At 40.3% G+C, this 21,482-nt stretch overlaps 1 protein-coding gene across 1 annotated transcript; it reads right to left on the reverse strand.

Moving 5' to 3' along the window:
* Positions 1–2,773: 2,773 nt before the first annotated feature.
* On the reverse strand, positions 2,774–20,202 carry col1a1a (collagen, type I, alpha 1a). The gene is made up of 51 exons (XM_058417438.1): positions 19,981–20,202; positions 18,236–18,427; positions 17,495–17,517; positions 17,236–17,271; positions 16,573–16,665; positions 16,038–16,112; positions 15,422–15,466; positions 15,148–15,201; positions 14,853–14,906; positions 14,584–14,637; positions 14,429–14,482; positions 14,274–14,327; positions 14,136–14,180; positions 13,971–14,024; positions 13,519–13,563; positions 13,321–13,374; positions 12,899–12,997; positions 12,745–12,789; positions 12,529–12,627; positions 12,330–12,383; positions 12,015–12,122; positions 11,742–11,795; positions 11,477–11,575; positions 11,039–11,092; positions 10,645–10,743; positions 10,502–10,555; positions 10,331–10,384; positions 10,172–10,225; positions 10,015–10,068; positions 9,632–9,676; positions 9,420–9,518; positions 9,168–9,275; positions 8,492–8,599; positions 8,334–8,387; positions 8,123–8,176; positions 7,624–7,731; positions 7,400–7,453; positions 7,239–7,292; positions 6,965–7,126; positions 6,682–6,789; positions 6,366–6,473; positions 6,180–6,233; positions 5,968–6,075; positions 5,774–5,827; positions 5,557–5,664; positions 5,304–5,357; positions 5,109–5,216; positions 4,739–5,018; positions 4,354–4,544; positions 4,011–4,253; positions 2,774–3,661 (listed from the first exon to the last, which is right to left on the reverse strand). Exons 1-51 carry the CDS (start codon positions 20,060–20,062, stop codon positions 3,515–3,517), a joined length of 4,350 nt encoding a protein of 1,449 aa, XP_058273421.1. The 5' UTR covers positions 20,063–20,202; the 3' UTR covers positions 2,774–3,514.
* Between the last annotated feature and the right edge of the window lie 1,280 nt (positions 20,203–21,482).

Below are 21,482 nucleotides of genomic sequence, written 5' to 3' on the forward strand. Positions count from 1 at the left end.
TGCAGTTGTGCTATACTCTTTCCATTTTCCAATGATGGATTGAACAGCGCTCTGTGAGATGTTCAAAGCTTGAGATACTTTTTATAACCTAGCCCTGCTTTAAACTTCTCCACAACTTTACCCCTGACCTGTCTGGTGTGTTCCTTGGGCTTCATGATGCTTTTTGTTCATTAATGTTCTCTAACAAACCTCTGAGGGCTTCACAAAACAGCTGTATTTATACTGAGATTACACACAGACTCTATTTACTAATTAGGTGACTTCTGAAGGAAATTGAATCCACTGGCTTTTAGTTAGGGGCATGAGAGTAAAGGGGGCTGAATACAAATGCATGCCACACATTTCAGATATTTATTTGTAAAATACCCCCCCCCCCCCAAAAAAACAAAACAAAAAAAAACCCCTTTAGAATTTCCCTTGCACTTCAGAATTATGTTCCACTTTGTGTTGGTATATCACAAAAAATCCCAATAAAATACATTTAGGTTTCTAGTTGTAACGTGACAAAATGTAGATAAGCTCAAGGGGTATGGATACTTTTGCAAGGCACTGTAGTGGGCACAGTCTCCCTAATTAACAGACGAAGACTGGAAAATACATTGCCTGGTCTTTTTCCAGTTTTTTTGTTCAGTTTCACTGAACTGGTGGCCACTGTTCTCAAAATAAATCACAAAATGATCTTTAAAATGTCAAAGTGTTCAAATGTTCTCTCAGAAACAATATCATGCTGTCAAACTACAACAACAATATAAAAAAAAAAAAAAAAAAAATAATAACAATAATAATACTGTAATGGGATTTTTAGAAATTAATAAATGACCCTTCAACACCACTAGATGTCGCTAATCGGCTGTCTAACCTCTGGCTCCTCAAAAGATGGCATGTGGGAAGATCAGTAAAAACTAACTCATAATTTGATACTACCATAACATTTTGTCATTTTCAATAACTAAAATTACTGTTAGATTCATGAATTAAAACATTAATTCCACCAGACATTTGACTCATGGCACATTTGTTAACTTGGCAAATACCAGCTGTTCTGTTTTATTTTATGAACATTTGAAACAGACACTGTTATAATGCAAGTACACAAGTAGAGACAGTGCTGTATTTAACTACACTTATAGGCCACTTTCCATACTTCCCCAAGTATTCCTTTTTTCATTATTCAATTGCCCCATAGAAACAAATAGATTTTGCTCCTAATGTTCTGAGTTGGGGAAAGTTTCAGATGAAATGATGACATACAAGATGAAAAGACATTTGAAGTCATTAACAACAATCTAACCCATCTTTACTTTATTTAAGACTGTGTGTGCCCTATTAACTGCACTTATATTGGAAATAACGAGCCATTTGGGAGCATCAGTAGCTGCTTAAACAGAGACCATAAGGCTACTAGAGACTCAGTGTGTTGTAACAGATAAAACCCATAACAATATGGATGTCTTATGGAGATATGCACAGCTGTCCTAGAGGTTAAATATGTTCATGGCAATGTAAGTGTAATATTATGGTGCAAATCTACAGCATACCAACTGAAATCAAAGCAGGAGCACGGCTCACATTTCAGCTAGACCCCCACTACGGAAACCTGCACATACCTAGCCATACAATGGCTTCCTTGTATCAAGCAAGACAAGCTTCCCTTCACCATGAAGATTCCTTCAGTACACACTGGCGCACAGATCACTTCAGTACCAGGGCTGTGAGGTGCAGGTAAATGTGGAAAACCGAGTTCCCTTCTGGTGGATTATGAGTTGGTGACCCTGCGTGGAGTGGACCTGAGGACTCGGCTGGTCAGACGTGGTTATTTCATTTGCGGAAATATAATTTGAGCGTGAAGAATTGTCTCCATGGATTTATATCAGAGATTCCACAGATGCGATTGACAGCGGAGAGTCTGTTGATCCCATTTATTTGGATTATATCGAGTTTTATTCAACGCAGCAGCAGCTGAAGAAGAAGAAGAAGAAGAAGAAGAAGCAGCCCAGACTCAAAACAGGTAATGCGGTGAACCTCTATAGAGGAACTTTAGGCTATGCTTTTTCGTTACAACTGCACTGCTGGACAAACTTTAGTGATATGGTGGTCATCTGTCTGAGTAAAACCAGCTACATTATATGATTTGAGAGTTTTAAAAAAGGTACAATTGTAAGACAATTCTGTTTCTGTTATTTTTCTTTAATCTTTCTTCCAGTCAAAAGAACTGTAACAGGTGCAAGCTGTGCTTCATTAAAGTCCATTTGGGCACTTGGGGATGAGTCAAGACCACTTCTGACAAACATTAGATCGACCACTTAACATGCTTTATTTCAGCACTCAAAATAATTAAAAACATCTCAAATTATTATACATATACAAAATAGGTACAGATCATCTTGTTTTAACCCCCTATTGTGTGTATGCTTCTCTCACTAGTTTTGGGGATCCCTATATCTCTTGCCATCTTTGAAAAGCCCTAGGTCAAAACAAATCAAACAAAACAAAACAAAACAAAAAACCAACAAATCCTGACACAAACGTGGTAGAATGGAAGCACTGAAAGTAAACATGGGGATGTATTGTAAAGAAATCAAGACAACAACCAAAAAGTGTCAAAAGGTTTTGAGGGGAAAAATAAGACTCCACCTGCTTATTTCTACACTTGAAAAGACTATGTGCATCAGAGCTTAATTATATTTCCCTAACAAAGTTTCTGTTACAGAAATCAAAGCGAAATCCTGTAGCAAGAGAGGCACGTGTTATAACTGGACAGCAAGAGAATATGATTTGTTTTTGGTTGTTTTTTTTTAGCACCAAAGGCCCTGTGAGCAAGAGTGAAATAATACATTACTTTAGAAACTGCTCTAACACACCCCACTAACAGGACCTCATGAAATAGCACCTTTTGCAGCTGTTTCTTTCTTTCTTAAGCATACTCCTGTGTAAAATCCTAACCTGGTGTTGGTCAACATTGGTAATAATATAGGTTTCTTTTCTGAGGTAGACATAAGATATCAAAACGAAGTTGAACCCCTGTCTCATATGAATTCTTTTCTGTTTGCGAACAATGAAGGTAGTACCTGTTGATCACTTGTTCTGATGGGTAGAACACAAAGACACTTAAATGTCATTTTACAGATTTATTCAACACCTGAACATGGTACAAAGCATTTGTTTTCTCTTTTTCATTGTCCTTCTGCAGTGGTAAAAAAAGTCACCTGTATGTTTTTTCCTTTTTTCCAGGGGGATTTTACACTTTACAAGTATATATTATTTTCTTGTGGCCAGTGAAACAAATGGGTCTTCTAAAGTGTCCTCTGTGTTGGTGGTGGTAAAATAGTGGTCCCAAAAAAGCTTGATAACACATAACCACTGTCTTCTGAAGCGTAGTTCTAAGCAAGTGGACCATTCGGACAGCCAAATCGAAGTCTAGGGTTTTTTTAATGCATAGAAAAGATTTTTAGAGAGATGACTGCTAGAAAAAACACACACACAACACAAACAATTTCAAGTCCAGATTTCTTTTTTACAAGAAGCAGACTGGGCCAACTTCAATGCCAAATTCCTGATCAGGTGCACCAACGTCCATAGGAGCGATGTCAATAATGGGCAGCCGAGATGTTTTCGTTGTTTTGTAGTCGATGACTGTCTTGCCCCATGCACCAGTGTGCGACTGCAGGGAATGAACAGAAATGTATAAGTATTTCGATGTGGTGGACCATAAAAGCAATAAGAAAAATATGGGCCTCTTTATTTTTTGAAGGTTTTCGACTAAATTTTTTTTTTCACTTCGGTTTAAGACTTAATATGTGTCTCAAAGACAAACTCATTAACAAACTCTTAAAAGTAGTATAATGATATATTACTTGCATGTACTACTAGTGGTATGCCATCCAACCTTTTTTTTTTTTTAGCTTTAAATGTTTCTAATGCTGGTGTGAACGCAGCCCAGACATATACAGGAACATGTTATATAAAACAATGTGGACATACAATGGGGATAGACATTGAAAATAACTCACCGTGCAGCCATCTTCAGTGACGCTGTATGTGAAGCGGCTGTTGCCTTCTGCTCTGATCTCAATCTCATTGGAGCCCTGCAGCAACAGAGCCTTCTTAAGGTTGCCTGTGGCCTGGTCCATGTAGGCAATGCTGTTCTTGCAGTGATATGTAATGTTCTGGGAGGCCTCAGTGGACATAAGGCGCAGGAAGGTAAGTTGGATGTTAACATCCTCAGGGTTGGAGCCCTCGCTGCCATACTCGAACTGAAGGGGAAAGAAAAGAGACAAAATAAGTTTAGAAAATGCTTTATGTTACTAGGTATTATACTTTTTCAAATAATGCACACGATAAGAGAACCCTCACCTGGAAGCCATCAGTCATAGCCTCTCCAAACCAGACATGTTTCTTCTCCTTGATGTTCTTGCTTGTGTACCAGCTCTTCTTGGGAACGTCAGCCTGGGATGGGTAGACACAGGTCTCACCAGTCTCCATGTTGCAGTAGACCTTGATGGCATCCTGGTTGCAGCCCTGGTCAGGGTCAATCCAGTACTCACCTGTTTTTTATAGAACAGGTGTCACAAAACCACATACCCTGGTTAAATACCAGAACTCCATTGTGGCCTGTTTTCATACCAAAGTCTTTCTACAGACCCAATATGCACTTAGATGGTAGGTTAAAAAAATTAAGTTACGAAAATTATGGCAATTCTTATCACAATTTGGAAAAGAAATCCTGAGCTTGGCATACCGCTCTTCCAGTCAGGGTGGCACATCTTCAGGTCGCGGCAGGTGCGAGCAGGGTTCTTCTTGGTGCCATCGGGGCTGCGGATGTTCTCAATCTGCTGGCTCAAGGACTTGAGGGTGGTGTCAACTTCCAGGTCACGGTCGCGCATCACATTGGCATCATCAGCACGGTAGTGACGGAAAGGATCAGGGGCTTTCTCCTGGGGTGCAGCAATGAAGCCAATGTCGAATCCACCGCCAGATGGTCCAGGGGGTCCAGGAGGTCCGGGAGGTCCAGGAGGTCCCTAAATCAAAGGATGGTGGAAAGACTGGTGTAAAATCTTGTGTGCTGACTGAAAACTTCAAAATAAAGTTAAAAAGAAACAGCAGCTCACAGATGGTCCAATTTCACCAGTGCGACCACGAGGTCCAGGAGGTCCAATGGGTCCAGGAAGTCCACTCATGCCATCCTTACCAGCAGCACCAGAAACTCCAGCAGGTCCCTATTTTTTACATAAAGTCATTAAATGAGGGAACATCTGTATAATAAAACATCTATCTACTGCAAGGTAAAATAGAAAAAAACTCACTCTAGGTCCAGCAGGGCCGGAAGCTCCAGCTGGTCCAGACTCTCCAGATGGTCCCTATAGAAACAGAATAAATGTTCCCAGTTCACTTTTGTGCCCCCATTACTGTGCTAGTTTTTTTGTTTCCTTTTTGAATACACACAATAAAATACTAGTTTCTTTGTGGAGCCAGGGAATTCTCATTTTTGTCTTTATGCACTATTGAAGATATAATTATTAAAAATATTGGATCTCAAGCAATTGGGTCAGAACTTACGGGAGGTCCAGGTGGTCCCTGCATTCCAGTGAATCCTCTGTGTCCCTTCATGCCCCTTTCTCCGGCCTCTCCAGTCTCACCTTTGTCTCCACGAGCTCCAGAGGGTCCCTACACAAAGACATATATAAGCCTTGGAGTATTTTGAACTACGCTACTGAGGTCACAATTATTCAGATCATTATATGTTAACAACACAATAACTAAAGTATAAACTTACAGCAGGGCCACGGGGGCCAGAAGGACCAGCAGCACCAGCGGGACCAGCAGGACCCTAATGGAGTAAATCACAAATGATGCTGAGTGAAGTCAGACACTGATTCACTACATTCAAGTTATATACTATGCACCTTTAATTAACAGTAGTTGTGACTAGATTAGCTTCGAAAAAAATAAAAATAAATAAATACTTACAGCCTCTCCACGATCACCAGTCTTTCCAGCAGGGCCAATAGGTCCAGGAGCTCCAGGGGGTCCGGGAGCACCAGGAGCACCAGCAGCACCAGACTCACCACGGTCACCCTAAAGTAGATAAATGGAGAAGTCAGGAAAAATCCATGTTCTTATTATTTTGTGATAACAAGAGACAAGGTTTAGTCATGGAGATAAATGATAGTACAGTTCACCTTGGGACCAGCAGCGCCATCACGACCAGCAGAACCCTCATTACCAGGAGTTCCCTAATAAAGAAATATTGAGCAGTTCATTTTGCACTGTCTATTCATCAAACAAACTTCAACACACATTCCCAACTAAAGCCAAAATGGTGCTGGGCCATTCATAATATGGCTGCATGTACTAGGGGTGCCCACCTCACGACCAGGCTCGCCTGGAGCTCCAGCCAGTCCTGGGGGTCCCATGGGTCCAGGGGGTCCACGCTCACCAGAGGGGCCACCAGGTCCCTGCTTACCAGGCTCTCCCTAGGATGTGAAAAGAGCAAATGCTGGGTTGATGTCCCTGCATTTCTGCAAAGTACTGATTACTTTGAGAGCAAGGTAGGATACATTGGATTTTTTGTGTGCTCACCCAGACAAATGTGATGTTATCTCATGTCTCAACTTTGGGTTCTTCAACAATAACTAGAGATATTGAGAGTATGTTTAAAGAGTTCACTCAGAATTCACTCACTGATGGTCCTGGGAGACCAGGGAAACCACGCTCTCCTTTCTGTCCGGGGAAACCAACAATACCACGCTGTCCAGCAAGACCTTGAGGTCCAGGAATACCAGCAGGGCCCTGTTAAATAAAAACAATGCTGAAGAGAATCTGATACTTGACAATGTCTGTGTTTAGTTAATGACTAAATGCATACATACAACATAAATACAAAAAATACTACACTAGACATAAAATGGTACTTTTTCTGTCTTGTAAGACTGAGGGTACTTTAGACACAGTAAGAAAGACTTACAGAGGGACCCTCAACTCCAGTAGGTCCTTTCTCACCAGGAACACCAGGAGTACCAGGGGCACCAATCTCACCAGGGCGACCAGCAGGTCCAGTCTCACCACGAAGACCCTTTGCACCCTCCTTTCCGGGGACTCCAGGAGGTCCAGGTGGTCCAGCATTACCCTTGAAAGGAAATAGCAAGGATGGAACAGCAGTTAAATGTGTAGTCAAGATGTTTTACTGAAGCTACATTGGAGAAATGATTAAAGAATTGTAGCTATACTAAAGAACTTACAGCAGGGCCGGGAGGTCCAAGTCTTCCAGCAGCACCAGGGAAACCAGTAGCTCCCTTAACAAAAGAAACAAAAATTGATTTGGATAATCAGAAATCCTTATCTTAAAACAATGTTTAAATAAATACTGAAACCTAGTATCATTTAAGAAAGTGATACTTACAGGAGGACCAGCAGCACCACGGGCACCTTTAGGACCAGTAGAACCAACTGGACCCTGTAAAGGAGCAATATTGAGTTTGCTGTATTGAAAATATGTTCAGATTGCATTTTTATAATGAAAGCTTTATGAAGTTATCAAACAAGACAAGGACTGTGGATAAAGTATTCAAGGGATAATTGTATTATTCATTTGTATATGTGATGCGCTTTGCATGTTGTCTGTACCTGAGGTCCAGGTGCACCAGTAGCTCCAGCAGCTCCAGGAGCACCAGCATCACCCTTGGCACCAGTGTCTCCAGCCTCTCCCTTAGCACCAGGCTGACCATCAGCACCCTACATGAGAAATGTGGACAAGTGCAACCAGTTCAAAAGCCACCTAAGGTCCATAAGAAATCACATGATATTCAATTCAGTTCAGTCCAATTTATTTATTTGTATAGCGCCTTTTACAATGGACATTGTCTCAAAGCAGCTTTACAAAAGTAGAGAAACAGAGAAAGGGGGAAAAAATTATTAAATGAAATTATTAAACTATTTTATCCTTATTTTATCCCTGATGATATCAAAGCAGCACACACAGTAATAGTTATTTGAGTTTTAGAGCTCAATGTGATTCAACTAAAATGGATTTTAAAGGTGTAATTGGATCATTGGTAAAGTATGTCCAGACAACTGTGCTACATAATGAATCAATCTGGTTGATTTGAAATTTACAGATACTCACAGGTGGTCCAGCAAATCCGGCAGGTCCAGGAGCTCCAGTCTCACCACGTTCTCCCTAGAAGTGGACACTAGTCATTCATGGGGACTAAGGCAGACACTAGCAATAAACACTAGCCATAAACACTGACCCTAATATCAAAAGAAACCATTTTCGAATTCCTTGAAAGGAACTAATATTGCATATTTTGTCCAGAAAAGAAAAAAGTACTCACAGGGGGTCCACGGGCACCAGTAGGTCCAAGAGGTCCAGCAGCACCAGGCTCTCCCTTGATAAAGGCAGAAGAAATTATGTTAGCCTCAAATATATTTGGATATTTGGCAGTAAGTAATAATGGATATCCAGCAATAGAGAGACAATGAAGAGACTGACCTTGTCACCCTGAGCACCAGCTGGTCCAGGAGGTCCAATAGGTCCAGTCAAACCACGGATGCCATCCTTACCAGGGGCACCATCAGTACCCTTGGCACCTTGGTCACCCTGTGTAGAAAGGCAATTTGACATCAGTGTTTGCCTGTTGCAATATAACAGTAATTGATTATGAGCATACTTAAAAGTTTAAAAATCAGGCAAACATTGTATACATCTAATGGCTCATTTTTAACTGGTTGGAATTAAAATTTTGTAGATAAAGTGTTAAATGTTTGGTTTTCTTTATTTCCTCTTAGACTCCACTGAGATTTAGCATTTGCAACCAACAAAATCTTATTTTGAACACAGGCAGGGAAGAAAATTGCACACTGTTGTAAAGTATTACTTTATAATTTAGTGATCAACATCGCTTGATCTAGTAAAAGCTATCAGCCATTAGGGAAAGCCTGTATGTTGCCTTTATAGTACATAAAATTAGTTTCTTCCAGTATGAGTGTAACAATCAATGTGATTATTTACACCCTCGAAATAATAACAGTCACATTAAACAAAATCATTTGCATTGCAGAACATTACTTGAGGAACTTGACTGTAATCCAATTATTGTTACTGAAGTGACAAATCCAGTCCCAAAGAAAACCTCTTTAAAACCTCTGTGAAACATGGCGGCACTTACTCTGTCTCCCTTAAGACCTGGCAGACCGGCAGCACCACGCTCACCAGGCATACCCTGAAGACCAGGAGCACCCTGAGCACCAGGGGCACCGGGAGCACCAGACTCTCCCTAAAGAAAGAGAAATACAGAAAGAAAACGGTCAAGACTAGTAATTAGCTCAAAGAGGTTTGCTCTGTATCAGCTCAGCTTATTGCTTTGCTAAACACTAAACTAGACACCCAACACTAAACACCCAACATGCCATGCTCTCACCTTGGCACCATCGTTACCAGCTGCACCAGGAGAACCACGTGGGCCAGAAGGACCAGCAATACCTGGGGCTCCACGCTCACCGGGGAATCCTCTATCACCCTGAGTAGAAAGAAGGAGTGTGAAAATGAGAATAATCCAAGGACTGAAGTTTTGAGTGTCTTTAGGTCTGATCTATGGATTTGTCAATATCTTCTATAGCAACAGATACTTACTCTAGCTCCAGAAGGTCCAGGGGCACCAGCTTCACCAGGCACTCCCTGTAACAAAGAGGATTATACTTGTATCACAACAATCAATTTTGAGGTACATGAAATCATACTAATAATTTCCAATTCTCCAGTGCTGGTTGTAATTATGGCTTATTACTTATTACTTACTTGTTTTAAGCTTGAGAAACATAATCAATTCTAAGGTTGATAGAATATACAGGCTGCACATGTTTACTAGGATTTTTGAAAAAGCAACTGTCTAACTGTTGTCAGCTTTAACAAGACCCTGACCTGAGGATATGTTTTCTGATGGAGACTAAAAAACACATTTTTAAGCCACTCTGGACAATGCTGGCAAATGCTGTAAATATAAATGAATGTCTTACCTGCTCACCGGACTTTCCAGGCTCACCAGTAGCACCTTGAGGTCCAGGCAGACCCTGTTGCAGAGAAAAAAATAAAGTAATGAAATTATAAGAATCACTTTACTATTGGAGAATATGTTTAGGTTCTGTAGAGAGAAGTAGGTCCTCAGTTACTCACCTGGAATCCAGGTGAACCAGCAGGTCCCTGCTCACCTCTCTCACCAGCAGGTCCCTACAGACAAAAGCAAAAAAAAGGTTTTGAAATGTAATAAGACCAGTGGATTTGAGAGAAGATGCTAGGTGAGATATATGGGGATATATCAATATAGATACTCACAGCGGGGCCAGGGGCACCAGGAGCACCAACATCACCATCCTTACCGGCAGCACCCTACATACACATACACAAATGCATATGATTCAGAGTGAAAAATCAGCCTTTAAAAGACAGATAGCATTCTTTGATGCAAATTTTATTGTGTTTGAAATAATAGTCATTGATACTTACAGGGGCACCAATGGCACCCATCACACCTCTCTCACCAGGCTTGCCAGCCTCACCCTGCAGAAGTTTGAAAAATGTTACCAAATTGTATAAGGTTTAATATTAAACCTATTTAAGGTGATTGGGTGAAAGGTTGAAATACATACAGCAGCACCCTTAGGTCCAGGGAATCCCATAACACCGGGTTGACCTCTGGCTCCAACAGGGCCTGGGGGTCCGGGGCGGCCATCTTGTCCAGTAGGTCCCTGCCAGATAGCAGATATATTAGAGATATGTGAATATGTATATGTATTTGGCTTCTAGCAATAGAATCTATCAGGTTGAACATTCTTGCAATGTGACAGAATGGCAAACGTGTATTATTGCCCAAATACAGCAAAGGCTATCAGTTGAATATTGCTATTTTTATGGTTAAGGATGTATATGTTATTAAAACTGAATTAAATTGTGGGTAGTGTAGATAAAATCGGAGTGAGATGGTGTAGATATGCTGTCAGTGATGGCCGCTGTGTAATGCAAGAAGGAGTAGTGGTTACTTACAGCAGGTCCCATCTTTCCGTCAGGTCCAGGGCTGCCAGGGCTACCAGTCATACCCTAGAATGTAGAGCAAGTGGAAGAAAGGTTAGGAAGTGATAAAGAAATGAATGTTGTTTTAAAATGCAAGGGAATTTAAATTGAGATTACTAAGAATGAATAGAATGGACATTGTTTTTAGAGAGCTCCAATTGCATGTGCCAGTTATCAAGCCTTTGGTATGTTTAATTTGGAGTACAAAATTAGCAAAGCAAAAAAACTTTGTAACATTGTTATTATACTGTATTACTAAACTATATATACTATACTATACAGCGTTCCGAAGGAAATATTTAACTTTTCCAGCATCTACATTGAATGTATCTGCTAGAATCACCATGGCAGTATCCATTCTAAGCTTTCTTGTTCTCAGATATAAGAAAAATACAAGAAACTAGTTCCTACCTTTGATCCAGGCATACCAGGCTCACCGTTGCGGCCAGGCTCACCAGTGGCACCCTTAGCTCCAACAACTCCAGGGCCTCCACGCTCACCAGGGGCACCCTATAGTCATGAGGAGAATATCATGAGTGTCATCTATGTCTGATTGAAAAGTGACTGATGAGTTTCATTATGGTAGGAATGGCTTTTTGCTCAGAGGAATCCACTGTCAATAATCGTCTAAATCGTCCGGCTAAATTATACCTGTGAGTGATTTTTTAAAACATACCTTGGGGCCTGCAGCTCCATCAGCGCCAGGGAAACCACGGCCACCAGGAGCACCCTATGCAGAGAAGAATAGATTGATCAAGCTTAATGTATTATTCTCTGTTGTATATTGTCTTTTGCTGTGTGCAATTGATAATCTGAACTAAACAAGGAAGTGGTGGGAACATTGACAGAAAAGTTATAGCTTTGTTACCAAAAAAAGGATAAGAAAAACTGATGTGAAAAAAATGGAAGTATATGGGAGAGCAGATGGTAAGACAGGTAGGATACATACACGTTCTCCAGGGGGTCCACGAGCACCAATAGGACCGGGCTCACCACGGGCTCCTCTCTTGCCCTCCTCACCAGAGGGGCCAGGGGGACCTTGGATACCGGGTGCACCCTGAGGGATTACACAGAAGACAGAAAGAGTCAGACAAAGTGACTGATGAATCAGAGCTGGGTACTGAAATTGAATATTATCTTATGCTACCCTGAGATTCCTAAATGCATTCGATACTAACTAAATAGTGATTGAACTTTGGCTTGGCAAAACAGACTCAGATTTAATTAGGATTGTGAAATAAGGCAGTTGGGATGATGCACTTACAGTCTCTCCCTTGACACCAGCATCTCCCTTGTTACCAGGAGCACCAGCCTCACCCTGTAACACAAAGAAAAAAAATGTTAATGTTGGAACAAATAACTGCCTAGTTGGATGACAATGATTTAATTTTATATCTAGAAAAAAATCTAATTTTAAATATACAAAAGGATTTGATGAATTGATAACATAAATATATACTTACAGTGTTACCTTTGGGACCAACAGCACCAGGAGTTCCAGCAGGTCCAGGAGGACCACGGGGTCCAGGGAAGCCAGGAGCACCAGCGATACCTGCGGCACCCTGTAGAGTGCAGCAGAGAGTCAGTGTAATTTATTCTTTGTTTTGGTTAAAATGAACTAAAATAAATCTAACAGCAGACTGCAGAAGAATATACATCATTAAATGCATCATACTTACAGGGGCACCCTTAGCACCAGGAGCACCATCAGCACCATTGTTGCCCTGAAGTAGAAGAAAAAGAAAATGGTGGAATCAAAGTGGAATCTACCTATTGCTCCAGCTTTGTAATGAATGATTTGCAGTAAAAATCAAGTAAGGAAGATCCACTCACAGCAGGTCCAGCAGCACCAGCAGGGCCAGGGCTACCAGGCTCACCACGTGCACCCTGGGGTCCCTCGGCTCCACGAGCTCCCTGAGGACCAACCTCTCCCTAAAAGGTACACGGAAGACCGCTTAAGTTCATGCCTGTCAGGAGATCATTTTCACTATTATCTTCTAAGAAAGAATATGCCTATCAATTTTTGGGGAAGATCCATTCCCCACTATTTGGTGAGACACATCTCACCATGACTGAAATAAATGGTCTCTGTGATGTAGAAAGCACAAACAGCACATGCTAATCTGACTTTCAATTTCAAAAGCTTTCCCCATTTACCCCTATTTACCCTATTAGGAAAATATGCAGTCTTCATTCAGATATGCTAAAACACAGAGCTATCATTGCAAAATTTAGTTTGATGCAGGTGCACTTACTTTAGCTCCGGGGCCACCAGGGAATCCGGGGGGACCAGCAGGGCCAGTTGGGCCCTAGAACAAATGGTAAAAAGTATGTCAGGGCTCATATTTGACTTAATCTAGTACACTAATCTTTAAATGAAGTTAAAACCAAAGAACTAGCATGCAACACGATATATAATGTGGATTAAAAATGAATAAAAGTTGGCTACTCACAGGAGGACCAGCAGCTCCAGCAGCACCATCGTTACCACGAGCACCCTATGGAGCACCACAGGTGTGTTAGAAATATAAAGGATTTCAATCTTTAATGTAGAGACAAATAAAATATTGTGTCTGCTCAAGAGGTTTCCTGGTCTGACAAATGACCTGATTGGAAACGTTTATCAGTATCTGTCAGTATTTGGGGATTTTAAGTGTAACTTTGAAAATCATTATAATTAATTAGCAGCTAAGATGATTCCTTTATTTAGGTCTATAATTTGTACTTTTTCTACACAACTCAACCTGACTTGATTTATGAAATTAAGTGTTCTTATTTCATTCTTAATGCAAGTTTTATTTCCATAAAACTTACTGACTTAAGGGCACTGGCCTAGTCTAAAGAAGTGCACATTTTCACTGATATGAGATTTAGAGTCTTTAATTCAGTGGGTGAAGTTACTTACAGCAGCTCCAGAAGGACCAGCACGGCCTCTCTCACCAGGAAGACCACGAGGACCCTAAGAACAAAAGTCACATAGACAGTCAGAATGATGCACAACCACAATATATTAACTTTCCTCCTTTATTAATGAGATTATGAATATAATGGAGATATTGGTGACACCCACCATAGCGCCAGGGGTTCCATTCTCTCCAGGTGCACCAGCCTCTCCCTGTGGGTCAAATCAGGACATTATAAATCACTGCATAGTGAAACCTGCCATTTCTAATGCAATTATATTAAGAAACTGTAATGTGGCACCAACCTTAGGTCCAGAAGGGCCAGTGTCTCCCTTAGCTCCATCTAGACCACTGAAACCCTAAGAGAGAGAAGATAACAAGAACGATTCAGGATAAGTTGAATGATGCTGAGATCCACTGAATTGAAGACAGTGCCTGTTGAGTGGCAGTGAATACTCACTCTGTGTCCTTTGATGCCAGGAAGTCCGGGAGTTCCAGGGAATCCACGAGCACCCTGTATAAGAGAGCAGACAAGAAATTGGGTGAGATTTGACAAAATAAGGGGAAAAAAGTGCATTGTTAAAAAGACCAGATTGTAAATACAGTGGTACTAACCTGTGGGCCAGGGGGACCACGCTCACCAGGGCGACCAGGTTTGCCAGACTCACCCTACATTACACAGGAACAGTGAATCAAAAAGGCTGGAAGTGACCAAGACTGCTATCCATGTATACATGTTTGGAGTCACACAAGCTGACACTATTCCTGAGCATACTGGATGTGACCATCAGCTAATATTAAGAATACTGGCTAGTTCCTGGAAGAGAAATTTGAAATATCTTGTAGTTGGATAATGCTGTGTTGAGATGGACAGAGCTACTCACATCTTCTCCGTTCTTTCCAGGAGGACCAGCTGGACCACGGGGACCCATTGGACCCTGCAGAAGACAAACAGGGTCAACCAGGTTAGCCATGTGTGTCTATGTGTGTGTATGTACTTGAGAAAGAGCCTAAGAGCAGACATGATTATAAGAGTATTCCTTAAACATCATGCATTAGCAGTGGCACTGAGAGACACTTGGACTATCACTCATTTAATATTTTTTTAAACTTTTTATATGGGAATGAGATTATGTTTATGTCTGAGAGCTTAGCAATGATGTTTATTCAGACACTTACACTAGCACCAGCCTCACCAGGCTCACCAGGAGGGCCGGTAAATCCTTGAGGTCCCTATAGTTGGAAACAAAGCAAAAATTTAAAATTAAAATAATCTAAAAGGGAGACTGAGGATCAATTAAAACACGTCCTAAAATCAGTTAAAGTCAGCTCATTTACTACTAGCTTCCATTTTCACTATAATGATTTACAGTAGGTTTAGAGTTGCATTCAGTAAAATACTATTTAAAAACAGCACGTTTCTAAATATTAAATGAATTAAAACAATGCTTACAGAAAGTCCAGGAGGTCCAGGGGGACCACGGGGGCCCATGGGTCCCTAAAAGTGACAGAGAAGAGGAGCATTGGAATATAACAGTCACACTGCTTTCGTCATCAATCCTTGATTTACATAAGATTTGTTAATAATAGTATTTGTATCACATTATGTTATACCATATCACTTGTAACAAAACCACACTAGTATTTTGTGGAGCTCTAATCTTATTATATGAAAGTATAAATATAAGTAGAAAGGTGAGGAAATCTTGCTTCCTGTGTAAATGATGTAGTTTAACTAATAAATACTGCAAATGTTTCATAGCAGTACCAGGAGATAAAATAAATTGCTGTTCAACTGTTCATCTAATGTTCAAGGATGATGATTGTAACTTGTGTAGTGGTGGAGTAGGAGTGTCTGACTCCAGGCCATTGCAGAGTTTAGTATGTGACCTCTTCAAAGAATTTAGCTGAGACTGAATTTGGTGATTAAAAAAGGGAGACATAATAATTCATAGCATTGTGGCTAGTCAAGCCCTTAGGATTGAATCTATGTCTCTAAGATTATAATAAATGTATAAATTGATGATATATGGAATCCTTTGTTTTGGTGTACGCATGTCTGATCTTACCATTGGGCCAGGAACAGCCAGGGCAGCGCCACCAGATTTCTCATCATAACCTCCAGACAGCTGAGGAGAAAAGTTCTGTGGAAAACACAAAAGAGTTACAGGTGAGTGATTATGCAGAGCCATTTTTGTGTTAGAAAGCAGTCGTGCTTAATTATTAAAAGCCAGTTTGGCCAAATTTCTAAATGTCCTATTGGCTAATATTACAATGTCAAAGAAAGAAGAGCACATGGGTACTGAGATGCATATCAGGGGTGCAAATAACTTTAGCAAAGAGTTTAGTGTTAATTTTGACCCCTTTCATATCGTTCATGGGGGAATTCTGCAAATTTCAGATCCACCTACAGGGCGCTGTCCGTTCTAGTGGTGCTGAAATATATTTGTAACTTAACCTGTCTTGGATTTCTCATGCTTTGATCTGTGACTAACTTTGGATTACAGATCAATCCAAATGATCAGGAGTAATCAAGGGCAAGACAAACTGCTTCTCTTCCTGTGTGGTCTGTCTGGTATTGTTCTTCTCCAGGTGTCTACTTACTCCGCCAAGGCCAGGAGGTCCAGGGGGGCCTGGAGGTCCAGGAAGGCCAGGCTGTCCAGGAATTCCGTCATTGCCAGGAGGACCAGGAAGACCCTGATAGCAGAAGAGCATATGAAAGGGTATATGAGAAACTGAGGCCTTGGGTAAGAGAAAATGTTTCTGGCCATTAATTATGCTTACATACTATATCAAATCTAATTATGCTGATTTATGTATTTGTATTAACATCTATTTTATTGCATAAAGAAACTATCTAATTCTTGAGAATCTGCATTCAGCCACTGATCTGCAGCTTAATTTCAATCAGAAAACCATTTAGTTCAAATAAATCATAAGATAAAAGTCCATGGGTCTGTAGTCCATCTGGGTTAAATATCTGTACAAAAACACAGCCTCTATAGTGCATATGATTAATATTTATCTCTAAAATTGTACACCTAACAACTGACCAATATGTTTAAGAATAAAATTGTAGAGTATAACTTGGTATAAGAAAGTGGAATGAACCGTAACAGTAAAAATAAATCCAGCTAGACACAAATCTCAGACTGTGTGTATAAAATGCTTTATCTTCCCATAAATGTCTTAACACCACATAAAGCAAGAAACCATTAAAACTAAGCAACATGAATCATGGTAAAATAAAAAGTAAAAGAAACATACCCTGTCACCTCTCTCACCAGGCTCACCCTTGGGTCCCTAATAAACAGGAAAGAAATAATATAAAATTAGCTACTTGTGTTTTTCCCCACAATATGAAGAATTAATTTGATTTTATATAAATATTTTTGGAGCATTTCATGTGATTAATGCACCGTGATATGAATGCAATTTAAACTATGTCAAACATAAACAAACAAACAAACAAATAAATAAATACATTTAACATTATTTTATATAGTTTTAATAAAACAAGAATTACCTCAACCCTGGGTTCTTGATATTCTGTTAAATGAAAAAAATAATTAATAAAAACGGAATTAGAAAAGATGTCTTTCTAAATCCAGTGAGAGTTGTTTTAGCCATAGTAAGCTCATGACTTTTGATAACTAATAACATGACTGTGACTCTGTATCCTGTATCATCCTCCCACATTTACAAAGAGGGTCAAGGTCCTGGTAGAAATGCGTATTTGTGCATACTGTTGAAACTGCACAAACTCTGGGATAACAAGAGCAATAATATTTCATTAAGAAAAGGTAATTCTTTCTGAAATCCAGAGGAATTTCTTGATTCAATTTCTCAGAAGCAAACAACATGAGACCCTTAATGATTAAACTATTAAAATGAGTCAGTTGTGCTTTACCAAAAGCAAATTTCCCACGATAAAAAGATGGTGGCTACCATGGAACCACACCCCATTTTCTATTTAGAGCAATGCTTTGTGTTTCTGCCATTTTGTTATCAGGGTTTGTGCAGAATATGCAGTTATAAATTACTTAAATGCAATAAGATCCAAATAATGTGCTCTAGTGAGTTCTGAGTACCAAAAAGGTGCCATGCATATTCATATAATCATCAGTATAGTGAAATGGGCAAGGCTTTGGTGACTACCATGGGATGATGAACATGAGTCCATTTAAATGAATTACATGAATTCCCTTCTCTGCAAGCTTAGAGTTTTCTGATGTATGGTTTGAAACTCAGAAGCTAGCCAGCGTACCGTCATCAGGGCAGACAGGGCAGCACTCATCAGGGGGAATCACTGGGTTGGCACAGTCACTTGTGTCCTCGCAGATCACCTCGTCGCACATGACCGTGCCACTGTCGCACACGCAAATCTGGCATGGCTCTGGTTTCCACACATCACGATCATTGTAGACCTGACCGTCTAGCGTGCAGCTGCTGCCTGTGCCTTAAGCGGAAGAAGAGAGGGAATGTCAATTTATGTAGCCATTCTACATAGCGTGCATAATAATAATAATAATAATAATAATAATAATAATAATAATAATAATAATAATATATTGTTAGGCCATAGAGAAAAAAAATATTTGCAAGCATAATAAATTATTTAAATAATTTAAACAGTGATGTGGATGAACTTAAATGATGTTTTTATGCTGTTTTTAGATGATCCTAATATGTCCATGCCTTGGGTTGAAAGGTTAAACCCTCATGTCAGATTTTTGTTTTAGGCCCCATGGCAGTATTTCTGGAAAGTGGTGACGATTAGCTCAAAATAAATCTAGAAATTAAAAAAAAAAATGTATACGTGTATATGTAAACAAAAAAGCCAAAAGGCTGAAATTATAATGCTGGATAAATGTGTGACACCAGGTGGCGCAACACCGTGTAAAAAATGTACAGGCAAAAATAAAAAGGGCAAGAAAACTTCCACGTCTTGCGGGTTTGAGTGACTATCAGAAAATAATTGAAAACTGTCGGCTTGGCAGAGACTTGCGTTTTTCCCTTTGTGGAAAGTCTGTAGAGTCAACATATGTTTTACATTATGACAAAAAAAAGTGGGGAGGGGGTGAAAAAGGTGGGGTTTCGGAAGCAGCTGCCAAAATATTCAATTCCAAACACAGCCACGTGGAGGCGCTGTTGGATTATGGGAACAAAGCTCACCTCACTTAACAGTGACAAAGATTTCATAACTAAGCTTAAAATTCGGGTAAAATACCAATGTAAAATTCTCCTTAATCACTCGTCAGCATATTTAATTCTAGTTTTAAACCAAGCTACATAGTTCTGCTCTCATGCGTTTATTCAGCTTGATGCTACGTGACCCTCTCCATCCACTGATCCAAAGATGAGATCATCACTTTTTCCAGGAGAAAAAAACACACACACACACACACACACTTAAAGTGGTTTATATAACTCCTTCTCAAGACAATGGAATTCACTTAAATCTACACGTTTATACTCATCTAACATTACTTCCCAATCTTATTTCTTATCCCAAGCATGCTACGTGGTAAATCTGTGTGTGAGTATCTCTCACACACACACACACAAAGCATGTCAGAAGAAAGTATCAGGTTCTGTCATTTCCCCCTGCCTGGCCAATTTTGAAGGTAATGTTAAGGTGCAGAAGTTGTAGCTGCAGGGTGTAGATAGCGCATGGGTGGGTGGGTGGGTGGGAGCGCTGGAGGTACGCGTCTCCAAACCTGCACCAACTTGCCTCCACAGGCTCGAGCTCGCAAGCACGCAAAAAAGGGGTCATTGGGGGCTCGTGTACCTCAAAACCGGAACCTTTTCTCCACTACTACCACGTTCAAAATGCGCAATGCACAACCACGAGAAAGAGTAAAACGCCACTGAACAATGAGAATAACTTTGCAATTCCACAGGAGGCACTTTTTCCAATGGGCCCTCTGCCTTTTGCATCCTGGTTATAGCATCGCTTTTCCTCGGTTAAGAAAGATACAGCAAAAAAAGAAAAAAAAAAGTTATACTCACGGTCGTCCTCGCCTTGTCCCCTTGCTAAAAGCACTGTTGCGCTGAGCAACAGCGCCAGCCGGATATCCACAAAGCTGAACATGTCTAAATATTAGACATGTAGACTCTTTGAGGCGAGGGAAGTTTTCTTTTTTCTCCCGTTAGACTCCACTCATACACAGTAGGGTCCGGTCTTCTCTGATTCCAGTGCGGACCCCAGCAGAAACTCCCTACTGCCCAAGCAAACTTTTTGCCCAAGCTTTTATACTCCAAAGTTTTGGGGAGGTGCCGGCCACACCAGATAACTCGGGCATGTTCCCATTTAACGGGGAAAAGGCCCTCCTTCATCAGACTAAGGGGTTGTCTTAAAAACGTTTTTTTTTTAGCCCTAACATCTGAAGAAACTTGATCTTTTAAAGAAAGGTGAGAGTTAAGCCAGCAAAAAAAACCTCTTTTTGGTTCAGTTGGACAGAGTGGCATGCCATACGCATCTTTCAGCTAAAAGTTAGTGATGTACTGCAGAAACGAATGGAGGAGATTTGCAGGTATTTTCAGTATACAGAACTCAGTACGCATATCTGTTCATTCCGTGCGCTTTGCGTTTTTGTGAGTGCACACGACTTCAATAGCAAAAGCTTCGGTGCTAAATGCACTCTTAGGCTACAGCACTTCACAAACAGAACAAAAAATAGGACGACACTATTAACGCTTTCATCTCTTAGGTCATTTTTTCTATATTCAGGAGTGATAGATTTGTTTACGCATGCTATATGCGACATATGCAACATGCCTAGGCCTGCAGTAAACAATTCAGTTAAATTGCTCGAGCCACTTGTCAAAGGTAACACAAATGCGATCACGTTAAAGTGAGAGGAGTGCATTTTAAATAATTAGCTTGCATCCCATGCACGTTTATGAATAAATGTCACCTTTAAACAGGGCTGTTTGGAAAACTGTTTGCAGTGCATGGGTACGTTGTGAACTTTTTAGTTCTTTTATTTTTTTTAATAAAATAAATATAGTAATAACTGTTCACATTATGTAGGCATATGATTTGAACTTGAAATTAAGACGTGGTGCCTAATTTCTAAATGCAGTTTAGAAATTGTTGATTCCAAATCATTTTGAAAGCGCACCGATTGCAATGCATCACTTTAAGTAAGAACATTTATTAAAATAATCATAATAATAATATTAAAAAAAAACCAAACAAACAGACTAGCCACGTTTGTGTCTGCAGTGATAGAGAAAGATGCTGAACTTCACAGACACACACCAACGCGTGCGCTCCAGCGCGCGCCACGCACGAGCCGCTTTGTGCACATGCGTACTGACGCTGTAAGAAAAATCGACTTCAGGATTTCATTTCTCTTCCGCAGACGTCGCATCTCTGTGAGGATCCAATCACAGCTCTGCCCCCTCATTCTTTAACTTCGTGTATTTTCCGCCATCCAAGAACTGACTCTGCTTTCTTTTTCCTTTTAAAACACCGGGAGGTGAAAGCAGCGTGAGCGCTCGTGAGA

This window comes from Hemibagrus wyckioides, linkage group LG02 (assembly GCF_019097595.1).
Source record: "Hemibagrus wyckioides isolate EC202008001 linkage group LG02, SWU_Hwy_1.0, whole genome shotgun sequence".
Lineage (NCBI taxonomy): Eukaryota > Metazoa > Chordata > Actinopteri > Siluriformes > Bagridae > Hemibagrus > Hemibagrus wyckioides.

Coding starts and splice junctions, on each gene's coding strand:
- col1a1a (XM_058417438.1), bottom strand. CDS start 20,062: ATGTTCAGCTTTGTGGATATCCGGCTGGCGCTGTTGCTCAGCGCAACA. Junction 17,518..18,235: donor CCCTGTCTGCCCTGATGACG/GTACGCTGGCTA, acceptor TTCATTTAACAG/AATATCAAGAACCCAGGGTT. Junction 10,069..10,171: donor CTGGTTCACCTGGATTCCAG/GTGAGTAACTGA, acceptor TCTCTGCAACAG/GGTCTGCCTGGACCTCAAGG.